The 22,064-nt window shown below is 40.5% G+C and overlaps 1 protein-coding gene across 4 annotated transcripts in view; it reads left to right on the top strand.

Annotated features, from left to right (window-relative positions):
* CAV1 (caveolin 1) overlaps positions 1–21,649 on the top strand; it is a 28,210-nt gene extending 6,561 nt beyond the window's left edge. For all 4 annotated transcript variants that reach the window (XM_054023707.1, XM_054023722.1, XM_054023698.1 and 1 more), the window contains exon 3: positions 19,487–21,649. In XM_054023707.1, the coding sequence (XP_053879682.1) occupies positions 19,487–19,828 (342 nt within the window). In that variant the 3' untranslated portion in view covers positions 19,829–21,649. The remainder of the gene's footprint in view (positions 1–19,486) is intronic.
* The last annotated feature ends 415 nt before the right edge of the window (positions 21,650–22,064 follow it).

The following is a 22,064-nucleotide window of genomic DNA, read 5'->3' as shown; positions in this document are numbered from 1 at the left end:
TGATGTCTCAGGTTGGACACCAAAATTGAGGCACCAAAAACTAGTGGTTCTTTTCAAAATGTAGGCCTTCCATAGTATCTATATTAAGTTCTTCTTCCATTATGCAGATCTGTTACAATTTATTCTAAAGTTACAATTTTCCTGAGGGGATGTTTTTCATCCACTTAGAAAAAATGGGGTGAAACGTTTAGTTACATGTGTGCAACCCCACTGAAGTCAATGGAGTCACATACATGGAGGAGAACCAAATTTGGCTTGTCTTTGTTTATGCTTTCTTTTAAAAACTTAGCTCAATTTGCATAACAAATTTTAAAGTGAGTGTTGGTGCAACATTTTGATATAGAGAAATATGAAGACATGCTGGAAACTCATGAGTATGTAAAGATTCTCTGCTTATCAGAATCTAGATCATTTTCAGCTGAAGCCAGACTTTATATCTACAAGAAGGCATTTTCTGAGGGTTAAAGCCTATATTAATTTCTTCAATCAGAAATCATTTGGGGTAAAGGTATAGGAAGGAGGGTAGAGTGTAACCTCAACCCTCTTGTGAGACCCACATAAGTCCAGGCAAAATTGTAGTCCTAGCACTCAGCGGGAGGACAGAGAATGCTCCCTCTCTGTTTCCTCTGGGATGAAGGGGAGCAAGCTAGAAGATGGGGTAATGGCTCCATCTACCCAACAGTGGAATTGGCCAGCCAGATGGAAAGTAGTAATCGGTTCTAGCAGCAGGCATACTGCCTCTGATCCTAGGAGATCCTGGGGACATTCTGTAATACATAAAACAGCCTTATAGCTATATAGCTCATATATCACAATTGACTCTGAGCTGTACTCTGTGCTTTCTATGCCACGTTCTTCACCTCTGTGAGAGGAGACACAACCATTAGTGTGTGTATCACAATAGTGACCTTTATCACAAACCCCTAATTGTTCTCATCTGCCTTTTATCATTCCCCAAGGGCCCAATATTCACCTGTGGCTGGCTGAGGGGGGGAGAGATGCTTTCTCCATGAGGACTTTCTCATTCTCTGCACTTCCTAAAATTGTGCCTCACAACACACACTGATTTTTTTCCATCTTAGGGCCAAATTATGGTCCTGTAACCCTCTGGAGTACTGTGGCCTGGGGAACACTTTGAGTGCTCAAGCAGTGGTGGAGGAAGACATTCTGCCTGCATAAGGCATAACAACTTCACTGGTGCTGGGAAAAGCACAGCGAGGAGCAGGTTTCTTTGCACCTTTAAAAATATGTAGCCTACCCTCCTCCAGCTATTCCTTGTTTCTGACACAAGCTGGGTGGGCTCTGTCCAGCCTCCCAGCCCACTCAGCCATGCCACCTCAGCACCAGTACGCACTACCAGCAATGATACTAGGGTGACCAGATGTCCCAATTTTATAGGGACAGTCCCGATTTTGGGGTCTTTTTCTTATATAGGCTTCTATTACTCCCCACACCCTGTGCTGATTTTTCATACTTGCTGTCTGGTCACCCTAAATGATACAGCTATCTGGTTCCCACTCCTTGGTCATGAGCACAGCCAGCCAGATTATGACTGTCCCCTACAAGGATGTGTTAGATAGGAAATGTCCATTGCACCTTCTGGAAAACCCATGCAAGGCCATCCACAACTTGGTTTTTATTTTGTTTTTAAAAAGCAATGACCACCAACTACTTACTGCCCATGAGACCCTTCTTTCTGGGAAACATCTCCTGGCTTTACTACAGATACAAACAACAAGGAGTTTTTGCACCTAGTTTAATTTGCAAAAGCTTTTATCATTGTTGCTCAAATACAATTAAGTGTTCAGTCCTTTCTCTTCAACAGTTTATTCAGCTCAATGCAGTTCAGCTCACTACAGGATCAAACATATTCCAGAAACTTTGCTCAGATGTGAACAAACATCACATACACCATTTACACTGGTATCAGGGAGGGCACTACTATTCAGTCTGTACAATGAGCCACGCTGGCCTGGCACTCCCCTTTTATGTATCTTAAAACAAGACTTGGCAGAATTTGATTTTTTTAAATATAATTTTGACAGATAATCAGTGTTTATTTGTAAACATTTTTTCTATTTTTATTTATTAAAAATTTCACAGTTGTAGGAAATTATATGCGGGGGGTGTCAGACAACAGGATGGGTCAGACAATAATCATTTAATGACAATAGACATTGATTTCAAAAAGTTAAAGCTGTATAACCATTAAAATAGAAACTGTCAACATCACATCAAAATATACAGAGTAAATATCCTTAAATCAAACTCTACTAAGTTCTCGCTCAGCATTTTTCTTACTTTGCCTATCTGTACATTTCTGTTATTATCAATGGAAATATTTTTCATTGGTTTGTGTGTGTGGTGAAATTCACATTTTACTGACATTTACAGATAAAAATCTAATCCTTCCAAGCCTACTTAAAAACATTTATGACTCCCATCAGTGGCTAAAAAGAGAAAGTCAGTGCTGAAGGCAATATTAAGTCAGCTTAATCACCTCATCTAATACTTTACATCTAGGAAGTCAGACAACTTTGTGTTGAGTGCAGCATGAATACAGAGATAGATGTCTAGACAGACAGAGCATCTTTCATCTAATGAATGAAAGAATATCTTAGTTCACAAACCTTCTGTGAGGAAAGTCAGTTTTGTCATCCATGTTTTACAGACGGGAGTGCTAAGGCACAGAAAGATTGTGGCTTGTCCAGAGTCAGTGGCAGAGCCAGGAATAGAATCCAGGGGTCGAACTAGATGAAATAAGAGAAAATCCAGGGCTCAGCCAGGACTTTTCTTCCATCAGGAATGGATGAGATTTAATATACAGTCCCTTTCCTTTGTTTCTGCACAGTGCTGATAGTTTCTTAATGTCAAATATTAACTTGCAAGTGTTTATTTGGCTCCTTAATTGTACATAGTCCCAGAAGTTTGGATAAACTTTGCCTACCCATACACTCTGGGGGCCTTGTTCAAATGACTCTTACATAACTAGTTCTGGATTCAGGGCTTAGGGAACTGATTCACCATTGTAATACTCCAGTGCTATATCAGGGTACACTGGTTTGGAACTGGAGTAATATAGATAGGGAATTGAGGCAGAGCTCTTTTGAAGCATCAGTCTTCCTTTACATGGAAAGCAAGGAACTCTTTTGCTGGACTTGGAAGTTTAATCATTTGTAAGAATTACAGTGGTTAACCAGTAATTGTATTTATTCTGATCAAAGCCTCTTTTTGAAATATTTTTTTTATATTTAAGCTCTCACCATAATTAAACCCTTATGCATTGGCTTCCTGTTTAACACCAATGAATATGATTCATAACTCAAAAGGAAAATGTTTGTTTGTTTGCTATGGTGACATAACTAACTATTCAGTACTGATGCTTATTGTATTAGCATTTTTACACTGCCCCCAAATTAAACCAGGTGCTTCACAGAAGTTGAATGTTATAGCCTACATAATTTGACAGATTTAATATAACACACGAACTTTAAAAACACTTTGACAAACTCAAGTTGGAATTATCAGCGGGTAAATGTCATTTTGGGGCAGAATTTATGATGCATAGTGTTGAACTCTTTAGCTCACAATTCTTCATTAATAAAACTGGGAATTCTGTGACATGAACATGTAAGGAGTATGCAATAGAGAGATCTGCACATCAGGTCCAAAAAGAGTATTTTACACTTTGACACTTTTCAAGCAATAAGAAGCAATACACCATACTAAACCGGCTTGGATAAAACTATAGAACTAGGGGCGCCTGCTAACTGAAGAGAAAATCCATGTCAATTAAGTTAATCCCAGTATTTCTCTGTACCCTCCAAGCGCCAGCCTCTTAATAACTTTAAATGATACCCCTTAGTATAGGTAGAGGGGGCAATTTCATCCATGGTGTAACTCTCTGACTTCAGGGGAATTGTATGTGGGATGAGTTTGGTCTGTAGTCTTATGCTTATCTGGCACACATGCAATGTTTTCAGACAAGTGGGAGCTGATAAATTCAGCTTCTCAAATAGGAAGCGAGAAGATACCATCACAGCTTAAGGTGAAAGCATCACATTCCCTATTCAGACTGCTGCTGTGCTCAGTTTAAACTGGGATTTTCAAAAGAGCCCAAGGGAGCATCAGTGGGGTTTGGGCACCTACTTCCCGCAGGCTCCTCCGAAACCCCTGCCCTCACTCCCAACAGATAACAAGAAGCACACTCCATTTGTACACCACACGCAGTTACTATTTCCTATCTGCCCCATTTCTCTGCTCCCAATCCTTTTATGAGCTCCACATAGACAGATCTCTGTTCCTGTGCAGAGCTCATTGCAGGAGCACAGCCTTAGACTCACAGTGTCATCTATAGGAATTATAGCAATATCTAAAATTAAATAGTTTTAACACTGTTACTTGAGGATCTGTAATTTAAGGCCTTCCATAAAAAAAATTCTAACAGAAGATATGTAGAGACAAATATTTTTTAAAGGATCAGAAAAGTTAATTAGACTTTAAACAGCACTATCTACCTTGTATTAATGCTACCTTCAGTTCTAGGCATGGCAGGTAAAAAACAGGAAGGGGGCACTTGAGGGGAAGGAGAGAGAGAAAATTGTTACATATAATTATGGCAATCAAAGGGAAATTGTTTATTTCAGTTGATGTAGTATGGGTACCCAGAGGAAACTGGGTATTGGGAAATTATACTTCTTCTCATCCCAATTATGTGTTGGTGCCTCTACACAAATTCTCATTGAATTTGTTTAATAAAATCTTTATTGATTATTCGTTATTAAGGAGATTGTGTTTGTAAGTGGGGAGATTTAGGTGAATGAGAAAGAGGTTAGAGATACAGTATAACATGGAACTGGAGCATAAACCTGATCCAAAGGCCATTGTAGCTAATAGAAATATTAACAGCATCAGTGTCCTAGAAACAGACATTTGCATTGTTTTAAAGAGTAGTGGAGTCTTTTAAAAATCTCTTTACCAAAACCTTTATTTCTCATAAAGAAATCCTACGGTGAAATCCTGAAATCAATGGCAGATTTCTCATTGACTTCAGTGTTGCCTGAATTTTACCTCATAACTATATTTTTTCTGAGTAGGAAACATTTTCAGATATCCTTGGTGTAGGTGGTTGAATCAGATGTAGCAAATTGTGGAGTGTGAAACAAAGTGACACAAAAAAAGTTAAAGTTAGTTGAGAAAAGTTTCAGTATGGGGAAAATGTAGTGACCTAACCCAGCTTTCAGAACACCAGATTCCAGGAAGGGAAACAGCAGCTTTGTTTCCTCTATGACAAATTTACTCTGGCAACATCAAAGTAATTTTCCTAGGGAATTGGCTGGTAGGAATACACCACCTGCACAGGACGTAAAGCAGTACTTCAGATAGATTCAGATGACTCCTTGGATGGATATTTCATCATATCTCTCAAGCTACGTTGAGACAGACCAGGTGAGAACTTGGATAAAGGCCCGCTAAAGAATGCCTAGTTGTTGCAAGAAATTATGTTGGTAAAAGCAGGTGGAATTCTCTCTGCATTCACATGCATAACTTTGTTCTCAAGAGTAGTTACAGTGACCTCAATGGGACCGCTCAACGGATCAAGTTAAGTATGTGCTAAGAAGCGTATGCAGGCCTTGGGTTGTACTGAATAGTGTCAGGGAACAAGATGCTTCCTTCTTGGCAGGACATAAAATCGGAGCTGGGTGAATTAATAGCAAATAATTTATTTGAAATGTTCACAAGCAAATCATGATTTTCTCAGATTTATTCATTATTCAAAATTATTTAGTGAATGTATCTGTGGATTGTTTACAAGCAGCCCATTGGAATGATTTGATATTCAGAACTGAATATTTGAACGGTATTGGTTAGTTTTGATTGGACACTTGGCATATTTCTCTTCGCTGATTGGAGGAGTGTCAACCTTATAATCAGGATTCTTATTTATGAATTCAGCATTTGCTTTCTGTGAATACTCTCAAGTACTCACTGAAGATTCATTATTTCTATGAACATTCTTGCCAGGAAATGAATTTACTAGAATATTGTAGTGCAAGTGAACACAAAAAGGGAAGGAAACACAAGCAAAGCAAACTCACTTAAAAGTTTGAGCACATATTTGTGGGATATTTTTATTTATTTATTTGCAGCATTGGGCCATTTTTATATAAAACCAAGTTCTGACTATTTATGGCCCTCATGGGTTTTTTTTTTGTTTGTTTGTTTTTTGTGCTAAAGGAAAAGTGTCATCCCTGGGGGACCTGGCTGGCTTCTATGAAGGCAGTGTGCTCTGATTTCAGGGCTAGGAGCCGAAGTCTAATCTTGACTTTTGTGTTTATTGTGGTCAAAGGCAAGTTACCTCTTTGTCTCATGTGCTGGAAGAGACTCTTGATACATTTCTTCCACCAGATTACAGGTCAAGGTGATTTCCCTGTTTCTGATAAAAAATTATGCCATCTCTGGATACTGCTAGAGATTCCTAATCTCTAAACATCCTTGTCAAACCATGAGGATCTGTACTTTTGAATAGTAAGATTTTTGCCTTTGTCAAGTACCAGATTGCACCAACTGGCCAGTATTTAAAAGGGTTATTAGTGGGAAGCAGGACACCTGGGCATAAGCATGCTGTGTGTTTTCAGGGACAAAATATAAACATGTCCCCAGAAATGCAGGTGAATATGTTTGTTTGCCAGACGGTGCTGCCTCCATCCTTGGTTCTGGTATGACAGCGAGTTTTTGTTTAAAATGGAAAGCAAGTGAAGAAAATCCTTAGTTCCTCCCTCCCCCCAGGCACGTGCAACCCAGGGCAGGGGAGTGTATTACAGGTCAAGGAGTGAAATATCTGTTGGAGTTTCTTGTAATATGGACAGCAGCTCACCATGACTGTTTCCTTTTCATAAAGGCTTTGAAGCTCTGAAGTGCTATGCAATGTCAGTGCTCCAGTTTATCATAAAATCAAAATCAGTAAAATCACATGGTTGCTAGGAGCCCAGGCAAAAGAGGGAAGGAGCAGCTCAATGACACATAACGCTACTCCCTCTGCTTCAACCCCAAACCAACCCCATATCCCTCTCCTACTCTTCTCCTCTCCTCACATTCTGCAGGGATGACCTAATGTACTTTTCCAACTTCTCAGTTCCTATGATACATGGGAATAACTGTCAGGAAGGCAGTTGGTTCTGTGTGTGGAAGCATGTATTTTGCAAAGGAAGTGGGAATGTTTGAGTCAGGGAAGCATTTAAAAGTTTGGATGCATTTTATCTGCAACTATTGGGAGCTTCTTGCATAACTTTTACCTAGTTCCCAACCACCTAACAATGTTCTCCAGCTTTTGTAACTGTGAATTTTCAATATCCAAAAAGTAAGTGGAAGTACAAATAGCTAAGAACAAAATCCTCTGGACCCCCCATTTTTTAATAACATATTCACCAGTCTGAACCACGTCTGATAGATTGCATGGGTCATGGAGCTTCTCTCCCCTCCCAAATGTGACTCATAATGCAGTGCTGCTATGGTCATTATGGGACTATATGCATCTTTGCTTCAACTGACTTGTTTTTAAAGGAAATTGAATACAATGGAAAAATTTAAATGATAAATTGAGCACAATAGGGAAAGATCTTATCTGCTTCCTGCTATATGCTTGTTACTAGTCTTGTAAGGATACAATATAATCTCAAAAAAATACTGGCTTTTATTTAATGTGAGGAAAAACTTGCCCTAAAACAGCACAGTTCTGGCATTAAAATCAGCCTCAACATTTCACATTAGACATGTTTTAAAAAATATAAATAACCCCTTTTTATGGCTTATATAGAAATATATTCATGCATATAAATTGCTCATTAAGCACCTGGCTTTTGATCAGGCCCCGCAGCACAGCAGAGCGTTTAAGCCCATGATTTCAGTGGGACCATTCATGTGCTTGAAGTTAAGCACATACTTAAATGCTTTACTAGATTGGGGGCTTAAGGGTTTAGTCATGAAAGGGGCTGAATGCTTCCATAAGGAGCTGAACACCCTCCCACTGACTTCAGTGGAAATTGAGGGCTTTTAGCACTTCATCATGGCGCTCAGCACCTTGCTAGTTCACACCGAAACTGAGCATCAGTGGCGTATGTAAATTGGATCTTTTGTGGACACAAGCAGTAATGCTTCAAAAACATGGCAGTGTTTTTTTGGGGCATGCATAGTTATATCTGCAGAAATGTTGGCCGAATTGAAACCTCTGTGAAAATATGGCCTTCAGATATCCTTAGTTATCTTCCTAGCCATCACAACATGGTAAAGTTTGCTTTCCAATGGGTGATGTCTCAAAGAACAAACTTTTAAAAGGAGCAGCAATGATAGCTGGAGGTTTGGGACTGGAATTTGTAGGAACTTTCCCCCCCCCCCCCCCCCCCAACTCAGCAGCTTTTGATATATAACTCACTCTTGCACCCATCTCTATTCTCACATATAAAGAGTGCACATTTCTTCATTGAGCAGGCTGCTCCTTCAGAACAATAACTCTTATCTCAGACACTGTAAATTAATAGAGGTTTTCTTTAAACAAACCTTGAAAGAGTAGACAAGTTCTTCATATAATTTTCCCCCTTGCAAATAAATCTCTGTTCAAACATACTTAACTCACTGATAAACTAGTTTAATAAACACATCCAGGGCAAATGAAGCTGCAGTATTTCTCTAACAAAAGCTACAAGCAATGCAACAACTGGCTTTACCAAACTGAATAGTAGGAAACAAAGAACCGCTGAGGTCAGGAAATTTATTGTAGACATAGAACAGAAGTTGGTAATGTTTAAAAATCTTTGGCCTAAACAGAAGGTTATTTTGAGTTATTAGCACCCTTTAATTGGTCAAATCCCATTTCCTTACCTTGTGTACTTGTCATAATTTAACATGCCTGTATTTTCATTAGCATTGCAGACATGTCATGGCCATGTCACAACACACCCTAGAGGCTTTAGAATAACAAGTTCCCTGTGTACATGTACTGCAGTGAGGGAGGCCTCTGCCTAAATCTGTGCCTGACTGTATGGAGCTGCAACAAATCCTTTACAGACTAACCTACCAGGGCCAGTGTAAGGAAGTTTTGCGCCCTAGGCGAAACTTCCACCTTGCGCTCCCCCCTCTCCAGTCCTGCGGCAGCTCCCCACCCCCCTCCCACCACCCTGAGGCGCCCCCCCCCCCGCGGCAGCTCCCCCCCTGCCCTAAGGCACCCCCCCCGTGGCAGCTCCCCCCCCCCCAGGGAGCCGTGCGGCACCTCCCCACCCAGCTCACCTCTGCTCTGCCTCCTCCCCGAGCACACCGCCCCCACTCTAATTCTCCTCCCCTCCCAGGCTAGTGGCACCAAACAGCTGATTGGCCCCGCAAGCCTGGGAGGTGGGAGAAGTGGAGCAGTGACAGCGTGCTCGGGGAGGAGGTGTAGCAGAGGTGAGCTGGGGTGGGGAGCCCTGTGGCAGCTCCCCCCCGCCCGCCCTGAGGCACCCCCGCGGCAGCTCCCCCTCCCCAGGGAGCCGTGCGGCACCTCCCCACCCCAGCTCACCTCTGCTCTGCCTCCTCCCCGAGCACGCCGCTCCCGCTCTAATTCTCACTAATTCGCTCTAATTCTAATTCTTCCAGGCTTGCGGCACCAAACAGCTGATTGGCACTGCAAGCCTGGGAGGCGGGAGAAGTGGAGTGGCAACCACGTGCTCAGGGAGGAACACTGTAAAAAAAAATTGGGGGCAGCGCTTTTTGGCGCCCCCAAATCTTGGCACCCTAGGCAACCCCCTAGTTCGCCTTAATGGTAGCACTGGCCCTGTAACCTACGTTTGGTATATTTGACAAAAGTGGAACCCAAGTAAAGTTTATCTTATCCTTGTGAGCCAGTGAGTTTCTCTACTAAAAGCTAATGGGAAACTTTGCTGCATCTCCCTGCCCTAATGTCCATATTTCTAGCCACTTCACTCCTATTTTTACATGGCTTGGTTCACTTTGCCTTTTGTTATCAGTCTGATGTCACTCACCATCGCAGAGTGTTACTGGACTGATAACCAGAGGGGAAAGCTAAGAGACATGAACATGCTGCAGGAAGAGGGATGTAGTCAGAACAATGGAAATGACAACAGAACCTAGAAATGTTGATAACAAAATGCATAGGTTGCCTAATGCAGATGCTGCTTGTACAGGGTTGATCTCTATGCCTGTGGGCAGAATCTGCTCCTCACAGGAGGGATCAGGCTGATAGTTATGACTAAGGCTCCGTGTTTGTCATGGCAGTCATGGAAGTCATAGATTTTGTGACTTTCCGTGACCTCCGTGACTTCTTCAGCAGCCTGTGTGGCTGGCCCGGCAACTGCCTGAGCAGCTCGGGCAGCCCCTGGGACAGGCGCACCGGCTGTTGTTGTGGCTGTCTCGGGCTCCCTGCCCCCCCGCAACAGGTGTTTGGGTGTGGGGGGACTCAGGACTGAGGATTGGCATGCCGGGCGGTGCTTACCTGGGAGGGGGCTCCCCAGAATGGCAACAGGAATTCCCCTCCCTCAGCTCCTAGCTCCAAGTGCTGCTTCTGCCCGCAAGCACTGCCCCTGCAGTTCCCATTGGGCGCCATTCCCAGACAATGTCAAGTTAACATCCCTACTTAATCACTGTAGAGCAGCTTGGGACTTGTGGCCAGTGGAAAAGTGAAATGGGAAGATGTGGCAATGGGACATTGACTACAATTCATATGAGATGGTGTATTCAGTATTGTGCAGTATAATATAAAATTGATATAAAAGTTCCCACATTTGGTAAAGTTAGTCTGGAACAGTAATCCCTGATTGTTGTGGCATGAACTAATCATTGTTTAGCCTCTCACAAACATAACGGTTCCTATGTACTTTTAGGGCATTTGTGTGTGACTTGAGCAGTGCCACCGTGGTATAGTAAGTACCATGACTCCATGACATCATCTTCATCTCTTACACTTAGAACAGGCATGTCTGCCAAGAAAAGAAATATGGCCTGATTCTCCTCTCCTCAGGAGTCACTCCACAGAAGTCAGTACAGTTAGACTAGTATTGTAAGACAAGCAGTTACTGAGACTCAGGCCTAGAGAGAACATTCACTCTTGACTTTTCAGCCTGAAAAGCAATGAGATTGCTTTGGAGTCATATTTTTGAAATAAATATTTCACCATTGTAATGAATTATATGTAAATATATCTGAGCACATGGGCAATTCTAATAATTTACTTTAACAGTTTTGTGAGTTCCATATAAACATATAGTTTCTTTTTTTGGGTGCCAAAAAGATAGTCAAGCATAACCTTTTTGTTAAAAACAGACTAAGTTAAAGATGCAGCCTCAGAAGGGCTAAAGGGCTTCAGTGCAAAGTTAGTTTCCCAGTAAGATTTAATGTTTCTACTATGAGCCAGTCGAAAAAATAAATTCTCCTATAAAACAGCCAGCCAGGACAAACTCAATCCTGTGGTCCTTCTAGATGTGTGTAAAGACTTTTGGCCTAATCCTAAAAACCCTTTATGCACAGGACTAATTTGAGGAGTAATTTGACTCAGTGCAGAAGCAAATACATTTATGTTGCTGAATACATTTTGTGTTTCACCTACATTAGTGTAAGCAGAGTCAGGATGAGCTCTACCCTGACATCTGGTGGTGAATTATGGCGAGTGTGGAAAAGAACTCCAGGGGCTGATCTTGTTTGCATAGGCACACCCACTCGCCTGGCAGGAAACAACAGCAACTCAAAGTGGTTACTTTGGCTGGTGTGGGATCCCCAGTTTCTCTGTTATTGGGGCAGGAAGAATAAAGTTTTGTTACCCTGATTCTGTGAATCAAGGCATGTGGAACTGGTGTATGACAGAAGGACTGAGTGAGTCATTCACCATTACCTAAGTAGCATTTGCTTGTCAAGGGGCATGGGTTACAAAACCCAGTGAATTGAGAGAGGATGGGGACAGGTATTTGTACCTGATGGTGTGGCCCCCTCCCTGAGGGGGTTAAAACACCAATTGCACTACCTCCTCTCTCCACTGTTGAATGTCAGAGCTAACTTTGATTCCCTTAGGAGTCTAGTTACAGACTGCTGAGCTGAGTTCACTTTGGGCCAATAGTGCACCAGCACTGGGGCTCCCCTACTACTAGCTGAAATCATTAAGAGCTGAAATCACAAAAGAGCTAAAGCTATTTAAGAGCTGAAATCACTGAGGCTGTGTTAACTAGTGGGGGAGCCTGAAGCTATATTGCTAAGCTAACTTAGCTTAGCGGGGGTGAGCGGAGCGGCTCACAGGTTGGGGAGCGGAGCGGCTGGAGGAGCAGCTAGCAGAGCAGAGCCTTGTGGGAGCGGCCCAAGGGTTGGCTGGAGTGGAGCGGAGCGGCTCACAGGTCGGTGAGCGGAGCGGAGCAGCTGCCAGAGCAGTTTGTGGGACTGCGGGTGGAGTGGAGCACTTCGTGGTGAAGGCTGCAGTGGAACCCCACAGAGAAGCAGCTGGTTGGCCTCGGATCACGTAAGGTGCCCCTTAACACCCTGCTCACCCCCCCCCTTTGAACTCTGGGGCTGCACTGATCATGGACAGAGACTTTGGGGGGTTGTCGGACTTTTGGGACTTTTGTGATTCTTGGGTTGCTGGACCCAAGAGACTTTGGGATTGGTGGACTTTTGGGACTTTGGTGATTCTTGGGTCGCTGCTTTCAAGAACCAACGGGAGAGGACACGGCCCAATTTGCTGGGGTGGGTCTTCGCTCATGGTTTGGTCTAAAAACTCTAGTTGTGGTGTTTTTCCATTTAATGCTGATGTTGTTTACCTCATGTTATTAAACACTTTCTGTTACACTCAGACTCCGTGCTTGCGAGAGGGGAAGTATTGCCTCTTAGAGGTGCCCAGGGGGTGGTATGTAATTGTCCCAGGTCACTGGGTGGGGGCTCGAGCCGGTTTTGCATTGCGTTATTGAAACGGAACCCCTAGATACAGAACCCGGCCCTTGTTGCTGCCAACTTAGATGGGCAGAAGGGTTACATTAGCATAATGTGATACAAAAGAGAATGTTGATGACAGGTTTTATGTGCTTAACTAGAAAATCCTTGTATAGTTTGGGGAAAGGACTACTATAACCTAAAACTTGTTATCTTAACTATTGCAGAAATGTCTTTTTTTAGTAGCATGTTTTTATGTTCATGAATGAGGCAATATACACATTGCATAGATTCACACTCATATTTTCCACTCTCTGTTAGGAAGGTTGGCTGTAGAAATCAGTGTTGCAGGTCTTAGAATCATCTAATTTCCAGTACATGGATCACTAAACTCCATGTTTTCTACTGAAACAGAAATATAATATCCAGACCCTGTCCTAATGGAAATGATGCTTTTTTTCATTTCTGCATGTATACATTTTTTTTGTAATGTATTTGACCGGCTTCAACACCACCTGACAGTTCATGTTAGCCAAACAATGTCACGACACATCAAGCAAGGATTACTTTTCTTAATATATGTTACTAGATTTTGGTTAACTTGTACTTGCAAATTTATAGATTTATTTTATGGGCTAATGTGCTGCACAAAAGAATTTGGCATCATTTATAAAAGTCCAAAAGTATAAACCATTCAATCCTAACAAAGCTTTAATGGAAATACAAAGAAATTTGAGTATTTTTATTTCTTTGCTGTCACGCACAAGATTGCCAGCATAGCAATATGTTCCATTCATTACAGTTACAAAAATTCCATTTTCCTATCTTTGCTTGTTGATGGTATTGAACTTGGATGACTGTAGAACTTTACAGGAGAAAAGCCCCTAGTTTTCTATACTGATGTCACAGGGAGTTATTCTCTAATATGAGTTAAAACAAAAATTCATTTATATGAGCTACAAAACCATGTTTGTAATTCTTATTTGAAGAAAAGACATTTGCCAATCCTACCTTTTAAAGTTGATATTTTTATTATTATAATATTTTAAATTAGGTCGAGTTACATTTTACAAACTCCTTATAAATTTCTGGCTCTGCACAGCTTCTATAAAAAATACATAGAGTTGTGTCTTCATTGCACATATAACACATTTTCGTAATGGAAGATTGATTCCATGGATGAAATCCTGGCCTCTTTGAAGTCAGGAGGAGTTTTGCCATGGACTTCAGTGAGGCCAGAATATGCTGTTGAATTGGTTAGAAAACTTGTTTTCATTTGGTGAAATAATTCTTTTAGAGAAGTACCAAATATCACTTTTGTGCAATTAGAGCCTTCTTCAGAGTGGCATTATAGCTTGCTGTTTGCAGAACCAGGGAGAAGAATTAGGCTGGGAATGGAAACCTACAAGTAACCAGGGCTGGGGAGAAGTCTTAGGCTTAGTTACACACCAAATTAAGCTAAAATGATATTATCCATCCTTAACCAACACTACACCAGGAAGTTGTATCCATTTAAACAAACCGGTTTAGAAACCATTTTAAACGGTTGGAATTTCTGAGTGAAACCCTGGCTCCATTCAAGTGAATGGCAAAACTCACATTGATTTCAGTGGGGACAGGATTTCACCATCTGTGTGTAGATCAGCTGTTGGTTTGAGGATTAGACAGTGTTATTTTGGAATTTTCTTTTTGTGAATAAAATTGGATTCCCCCATGGTGGTGACGTGGCAGCTAATGACTCTACAGCGAGTGTGTGGCTTGTGTCTGGAGCTGGGTGGAGACTGCACTAATTTACAGGGATTTACATGGTCTCCCTGGAAATACAATTTTAGCTGCTTATCCATTTATGTACATGATTTGTCATCTTTACAGGTATTACAGAAGAGGTAAATGATTACATTCCCTATCCCATAAGGTGTTAAAAATATCAGACTCCATAACCATTGGGTAGAGCAGGATGCTGCTGAGAATAGTATAAGTAACAAATGTGCTGTGCCTTAGAAAAGCACATTAAAGAACTATGGCTCAGTGTGTGGCATATTAATCCTGATCCAGTAAACTCATACTCTTGGCAGCAATCTCATTTGGAGCAGCTCCTATGAGTGTATTGTTCTTTCCACCAATTTATATAATTGTTTTAATTTCTTGCAGCGGAATACTATCGTGATGTTCATTTTTCCTGTTGACCTACTCTGCTTGGTTATGTTGGCCACACTAAATATCCTGTGCCGTGGATTATATCAAACACATGTTTAGCTTGTGTGACATGGGGCTGAACTATTATGTCTCAATATGTTTCTGTTAATATTCTAATGGAAATGTTATGACAATTAAGCTTCCTGGATATTTTGGCATTTCAACAGAGACCTGTAAAATATGCATCCTTTATTGTAGCACTTCCTTCAGGTGAGTTTTTGCACAGGTTGGCTATAATAGTCAAAACTATGGAATGTGTACGAAAGGATATTTCTTCTAAATATTAATATATTAGCCTGGCCAGGTATCTTACCAACAGAGTGTCAACCCATGATCCCTATGGGCAAGAACTAGACTACAATGAAAAGATGTTCCTAATGATTAACTCAAACTGAGAATCCCCTGACACTTCCAGAATGAAAGAGATGCATCATCGGGTGCTGATATAAATATGGCACATGAACAACTATTTATGTTTGGTTTTAAAGCACAAGTTTAAAAAACTGCCTTCCCCACATACTGACTGTGAAAATTCAGTAAGAGTACTAAGGGTGGTATTAGAAAATTCAGCGAAGAGTGCATGTCTTTAAGTTAGAGGACTGCATGATGTGGCACGAATGGATGTAATCACCATAGATGGCTACATACTTATTTTTTTAGGAGAGCTCCCAGAAGGTTGTGTTGGGCACTCAACACATTGAAGATGCCGTACAATGTCTCACAATTTCCCCCCTCAGATACTTTGAATATGAGGGGGCTGTGACGTTGTGCAGTCTATATGGTTTTATAAAAACATGATAATAAGTGAATATAATGTAACTGGAATAGTTTTATAAAAACATGATAATAAGTGAATATAATGTAACTGGAATATGCTTCATGCAAAAGGTCTCTTGTAAGGTATCATTACAAAGCTTATAATCTACTGAGTGTGATCATCCTATCTGTATAAATGTACCACTCTTGTATCTGAAACTAGAAATATGAAATATAACTCTGAGGGCCTATTGTAATTATGCAAAGTGTGGGCCATTAATGGTGGTTTGGAATTTTAATGACTCCCATTGTCTGCAGATGGCTGTGTTTACCTGTGAGTCTTCCTGTATATGTGTGTGCTGGCAAGTGGGTAATGAAGTCTTGCAGTGACATGTGATCATGTCACTTGAACTGGAATCCATCTTTAACCTGGTGCTTTTCCAGTGAGGGGGGTGGAAACCCAGAGGGACAAAGGGTTCCCGCCTTATGCAAAAGATATATAAAGGGGTGGAAGAGAACAGAGGGGGAGAGGAGCCATCATGAAGAATCCCCTAGCTATCACCTGAGCTGGAACAAGAGCTGTACCAGGGGAAAGAATTGTGCCCAGGCCTGGAAGGTGTCCAGTCTGAGAAAAAACTTACTGAAGCATCTCTGAGGGTGAGATTATCTGTATTCAGTTTGATTAGACATAGATTTGTGCATTTTATTTTATTTTGCTTGGTGACTTACTTTGTTCTGTCTGTTACTACTTGGAACCACTTCAATCCTACTTTCTGTATTTAATAAAATCACTTTTTTCCTTATTAATTAACTCAGAGTATGTATTAATACCTGGGGGAGCAAACGACTGTGCATATCTCTCTATCAGTGTTATAGAGGGCGAACAATTTATGAGTTTACTCTGCATAAGCTTTATACAGGGTAAAACGGATTTATTTGGGTTTAGACCCCATTGGGAGTTGGGCATCTGAGCGCTATAGACAAGCACACTTCTGAGAGCTGTTTTCAGGTAAACCTGCAGCTTTGGGGCAAGTAATTCAGACCCTGGGTCTGTGTTGGAGCAGACAGGAGTGTCTGGCTCAGCAAGACAGGGTGCTGGAGTCCTGAGCTGGCAGGGAAAACAGGAATAGAAGTAGTCAAAAGTGTCAAAAGTGTAAAATACTCTTTTTTGACCTGATGTGCAGATCTCTCTATTGCATACTCCTTACACGTTCATGTCATAGAAGTAGTCTTGGTACATTAGGTGGCAGCTCCTCACTAAAATCGTTCATGGCTTTATCATTTTAAGGTGGACTGTTGTATTACACTTTATCAGGGGATAGTCAGAAGGCCCATTACAAGCTTCTACTCCTGAAAATGTGGTTTCCCATCTTCAGAGCAGAGCAACTACTGAGAGCATATTGCATCTGTGGTCCATCATATCCACTGGCTGCCAGTTCTCTGCTGGGTGAAATGTAAGGTGCTGGTTACTATCTATAAAGCCCTAAATGTTCTAGAACCCTGTTATCACAAAGGCCAGCTGTCCCTCTATTCCCCATCATACAATGCCAACATTTAACAGAAATGCTTTCCTTGCCTATCAAGGGTGAATGGGCCCTGGAGCTGAATGTTCCGAGCAGATGTTCCTCATTTCTAGAATTCACTCCTGCCAGAAGCGAGCTGGAGCCTGGCCACTTTTAGAACACGATGTAAGATGAATCTCATTAGTCACGTCCTCCACAAACTGCAGGTTCTGGAATCCCCTGATATATTGTATGGTTTGCCAATTGGTCTTCCCCACCTTTCAAGAAGTTGGCTTGGTTACCATGGGGGTGATTATGTGTGTGCTTCACATGATTGGGGAAATGTTGTTTGCTCTTGATTTAAGCTACATAAAATGTGTCTAGATTCTGAATACCTCAAATACAGCTAATAAAATAATAATTTATATCTAGGGTTTCTGGGTTTCAATTTACATTGAGCTGTCAACATTTTACAAACTATTACATTGCAGTCACCTTAGGATGTGAAAATGACTGCCTAATTCAAATGCACCAGAAGTCCCTGTCGCACTGTTGAAGTCTGGAGCTTGGTTTCATGGTAACATAGATGTCACAATGTGAAGTGGCTGGAATTAAGAGTCCAGTCATTCAGGAGGCAGAACATGCAACATGATTCTGCTCATTACAGTAGGAATTGAAGACAATCAGCACCTTGCAAGTTAAACCCTTACATGATCAGGAGATATGAAAATGTTGGGTTGATATTTAATGACTTAAATTTGTTTCTCTCAATATTTGCTCCTCTGTAATTGACTTCATAGGAAAAAAATTAGGGAAAGATGCACTATTATTTGAAAAACTTTTATTGGGGTTTTTAACCTCATTCTATTAAATTAAAATAGATTTTCCAAATGCACTAAAATTGTCTAAATAAATGACTTGTAATAATTTCACATAACCACATAATACTCCACTTACAGTGCTTTAGGAAAGCAACTATTTTGTTACAAAAATTTAGACTTTTAAATGAATAATATTCAATTTCTCATTCTAAGAAATTTTTCTTCTTTAACAACCAGATGAGCCCAATGTCAAAAGTGCTGTTTTTCATTCGAATTCAAAGGAAATTACACAAAATGTATCATAACTCTTTAACATCAATACTTAATCACTTTCATAAACCCAACAATATCTTGTTTCACTATTAAGAGGGGCCTGAAGAGACAGGACAGTAATTCACTGTCTAGTGTGATTAAGTCTAACATTATTTAAATATTCTAAATGCTTTTGCAAAATGGAAGGCTTTGCATGGAAATCTTTACTACTGTTTATAAGCCATTCATTCTACAGTATTGCATATTGTGATTTTGCAATGCAGAACTGCTGCTCCTCTTTTTAATACTAGTTTTCTATTCCAGAGCATTGCATATTTACATTAGAATATATGGAGCCTAATCTTGATCTCACTTCCCTGATCATATAAATTAGGAGTAACCCCAGTTACGTCTATGAAGTTTCACTGTCGCAAGTGGAAAGCAGATGCTTGTCTGCTGTATCTTCTTGTGTTCTTCAAGGATTGGTTCACAGTTAGACAGCAGCATTTCTCTACAGTACAATTCTCCTTATATCCATTGGAGGTCTGAGAATGGTGTCCCCATTTGTTCTTCTTTTTGCTCCTTCCTTCGGGGTCCATGACCCAATTTCCCTGTGTCTATTATAGGAGGAAACTCCAGGCCAGGAATCTGAGCTTCCATTCCAGTTACATGAACAGATCTGCTAGCCACAACTAGCAGAGACTTGTTTTATATTTTAGACACACTTACATGCAAAGGCTTCACACAGCCCACAAGACTGTTCCATGCAATTCAGAGACTAAGGTCCTGATTCAGCAAATTACGTAAGCAGGTGCTTGACTTTAAGGATATGAATAACCCTATCTTTAGTCAGCAAAAACTTAAGTACATGCTTAATGTACATATGTGCTTAAATGTCTAAATAAATGGGACTTGCATGCTCAAAGTTAAGCACATGCTTAAGTGTTTTGTTGAACCGAGGCCATAATGAGTAGATCATGGATAAGACAAAGGGTATTTGGAATCCACACATCTGTCGGTTGTGAATATCTGTCTAACCTGCTTTTGTGTCCTCTTTGCTTGCAGATTGATTTTGAAGATGTCATTGCTGAACCTGATGGAACACACAGTTTTGACGGGATTTGGAAGGCCAGCTTCACTACCTTCACTGTGACAAAATACTGGTTTTATCGCTTACTGTCGGCAATCTTTGGCATTCCTCTGGCTCTCATCTGGGGTATTTACTTTGCCATTTTGTCATTCTTGCACATCTGGGCAGTGGTGCCATGCATCAGGAGCTACTTGATTGAGATCCAATGCATCAGCCGGGTCTATTCTATCTGCATCCACACATTCTGCGACCCATTATTCGAGGCCATCGGCAAAATGTTCAGCACTATCCGGGCAACAGTACGAAAAGAAATATAAGTGATGCTTCAAGGACAGCTCTCTGTCTGGAGAGTCTTTTTGTGTGCCAATTTCAAGGCTCCTAAATCAATCTGCAGTAACAGCTGGTGAATATACTGGCCCAAAACAAAGAATCATTTGTTCAGTTTTCATTACTAATATTTATCCCTACTGGATTTTTTTTCACTCTGCATTTTTCAAACTGATCTTGAATTGCTACTCTCCCATTCCAGCCGCATATCATTTTGCTGACCATTTGATAAACAGATTGATGTGCTTTTGTCTGGGTTTTTTTTAGCCCTCCATTCATTCCTTGCAAGATACATTCACAATGATATAATAAAGAACTGCAAAAATGCTTTTCAACACTGTCATGCCATTCATTTTATTGTGGGCAAACAGTATAAAGCTATTGCAGCAGAATGAACCTGACAGTTGGCAGGTTTTAAAAGAATGTTCTTTTTTCAATTGTATTGTCAGTTGACTACAGCCATTTACTGTAATGGTCAGATATGGTCTACTATGAAAAGACAGATATAAATAAATTACTTAACTAATATATGTTCTGAAAATCTAATGCCTTATCAGATCAGAGACTTTGACACATATAACTTTCCATGTCCAAATGCTGAATGTCCATAAAAAGCTACAGTTAATGCCTTCTTGTGTCATAGTAGCTATCCTGAAAGTTTGCTGCCAACTGTTTGTCAACCCTTCACTATAATTACAGAAGCAAACTGAAGATCAAAGCTAAAAAATATTGTTATTAAAATGTTTTTCTGGCAGTGACTTATGATGTATCTCTTAGCTAATATGTAGGTGTTTATCACACCAGTAAATATCACAAATGTGTCTGAGATGACACTGGCTTAAAAAATGAATAATCCAGGTGTGCCAAACATGCCAACTATGAGCTGTCTCTGAGAGAAGCCAGCTTTAAAAAACCTTCCTGTCAGCCGAGGTCAGCATGCTGTTAGCTCACAGATTATTTTCAGGAGAATTCACGCTTTGCTGAGTCCAAACTAATCCATCACAAGAGCTGCTTTAGAAACTCCACATTGTGTTCCACTTTTTTAGCTGAGCTGCAGCCATCAGGAAGTCTTAATGGAGGGTATTGTGTGAAACTGTCAAATGTTGCAAAGCATGAGCCCTTGAAAATAAAGCATTTGCAACATATTATGCTGTGACCCATGGGAGCCTTTGACCTCACAGTGATGTTACTGAGTTCAGAGGATATCCTCATAAGGTTTGCATGAAGCATTTGAACCCTTAAAACCTGAAATGTACATAAAGCTGCCTGGTATAGTCAAAGCTTTATGCCTAGTGCTGAGATTCTGCATATTGCTTTCTATGAGTCAGGGGTGCCTTCCATTCTATTTCTGCCATAAGTGCACTTAAAATCTGTTTGGAGGATGCAGCTGCTTCTTCTTCTCTCTCTCTTTTTTATAGGCACATACATTACAAACCTATTAACTACTTTTGTTTTGCATTTAAAACAGACACTGGTATGGGTATAGTTTTATGTTTTTACTATGTACAGAACTGAGAGTGTACTATTATAGAGATTTTGCAGTATTAAAAACAAGCAAGATTGTAAACAAGAAATATTTTATCTTTATATGAGGAAAATCACTTTGAAAAGGCCTCCTTGATTTATCATGTAAACTGTGTATCCTGAAAGATGTCTGTTCACTTAGATTTATTAGTCCCTAATCCAAATACATTGCTGATCCAAGACATTTACATTGCTATTATATGCTTACAGATTTAACCGACACCTTTTTTTTATTTTGCATGTACTACAAAGGCTACAATCTACGCAATAAAAAATGTTTAATGATAGCTCCAGTCTGAATTATTCTTTACCTAAAAAGCTATTTTCACAAATCTCACATCCTTAAGAAGCAAGACCAAACATTTCTCAAGTAAAAGTCAAATAAATCATGTAAGAGAAAGATCCTGTAACTAAACCTTGGGTGGTGACTCGGTGTTTGTTATGAGTAGGTTTTCACAATAGTAAATGATGTTTCCCACACTGTTATACATTGACATTATTTAGCTAGTAGATAGCACACTGAACTGGGACTTGGGAGATGTGGCTTCTAGTCCCAACTCTGCTTCTGGGTGAGCTTAGGTAATTCACTTCACTTTCCTGTTCCTCAGGCATCGGGATAATGATACCTAAAGTGCTTTGGAGCTGTCCTGATGAAAAGCGCTACGTTAGAGCTAAATATTGTATATTTCATTTTACATAAAA

The sequence above is a fragment of the Malaclemys terrapin genome, chromosome 1 (genome assembly GCF_027887155.1).
Source record: "Malaclemys terrapin pileata isolate rMalTer1 chromosome 1, rMalTer1.hap1, whole genome shotgun sequence".
Lineage (NCBI taxonomy): Eukaryota > Metazoa > Chordata > Testudines > Emydidae > Malaclemys > Malaclemys terrapin.
This window is presented reverse-complemented; position numbering and strand designations above follow the sequence as displayed.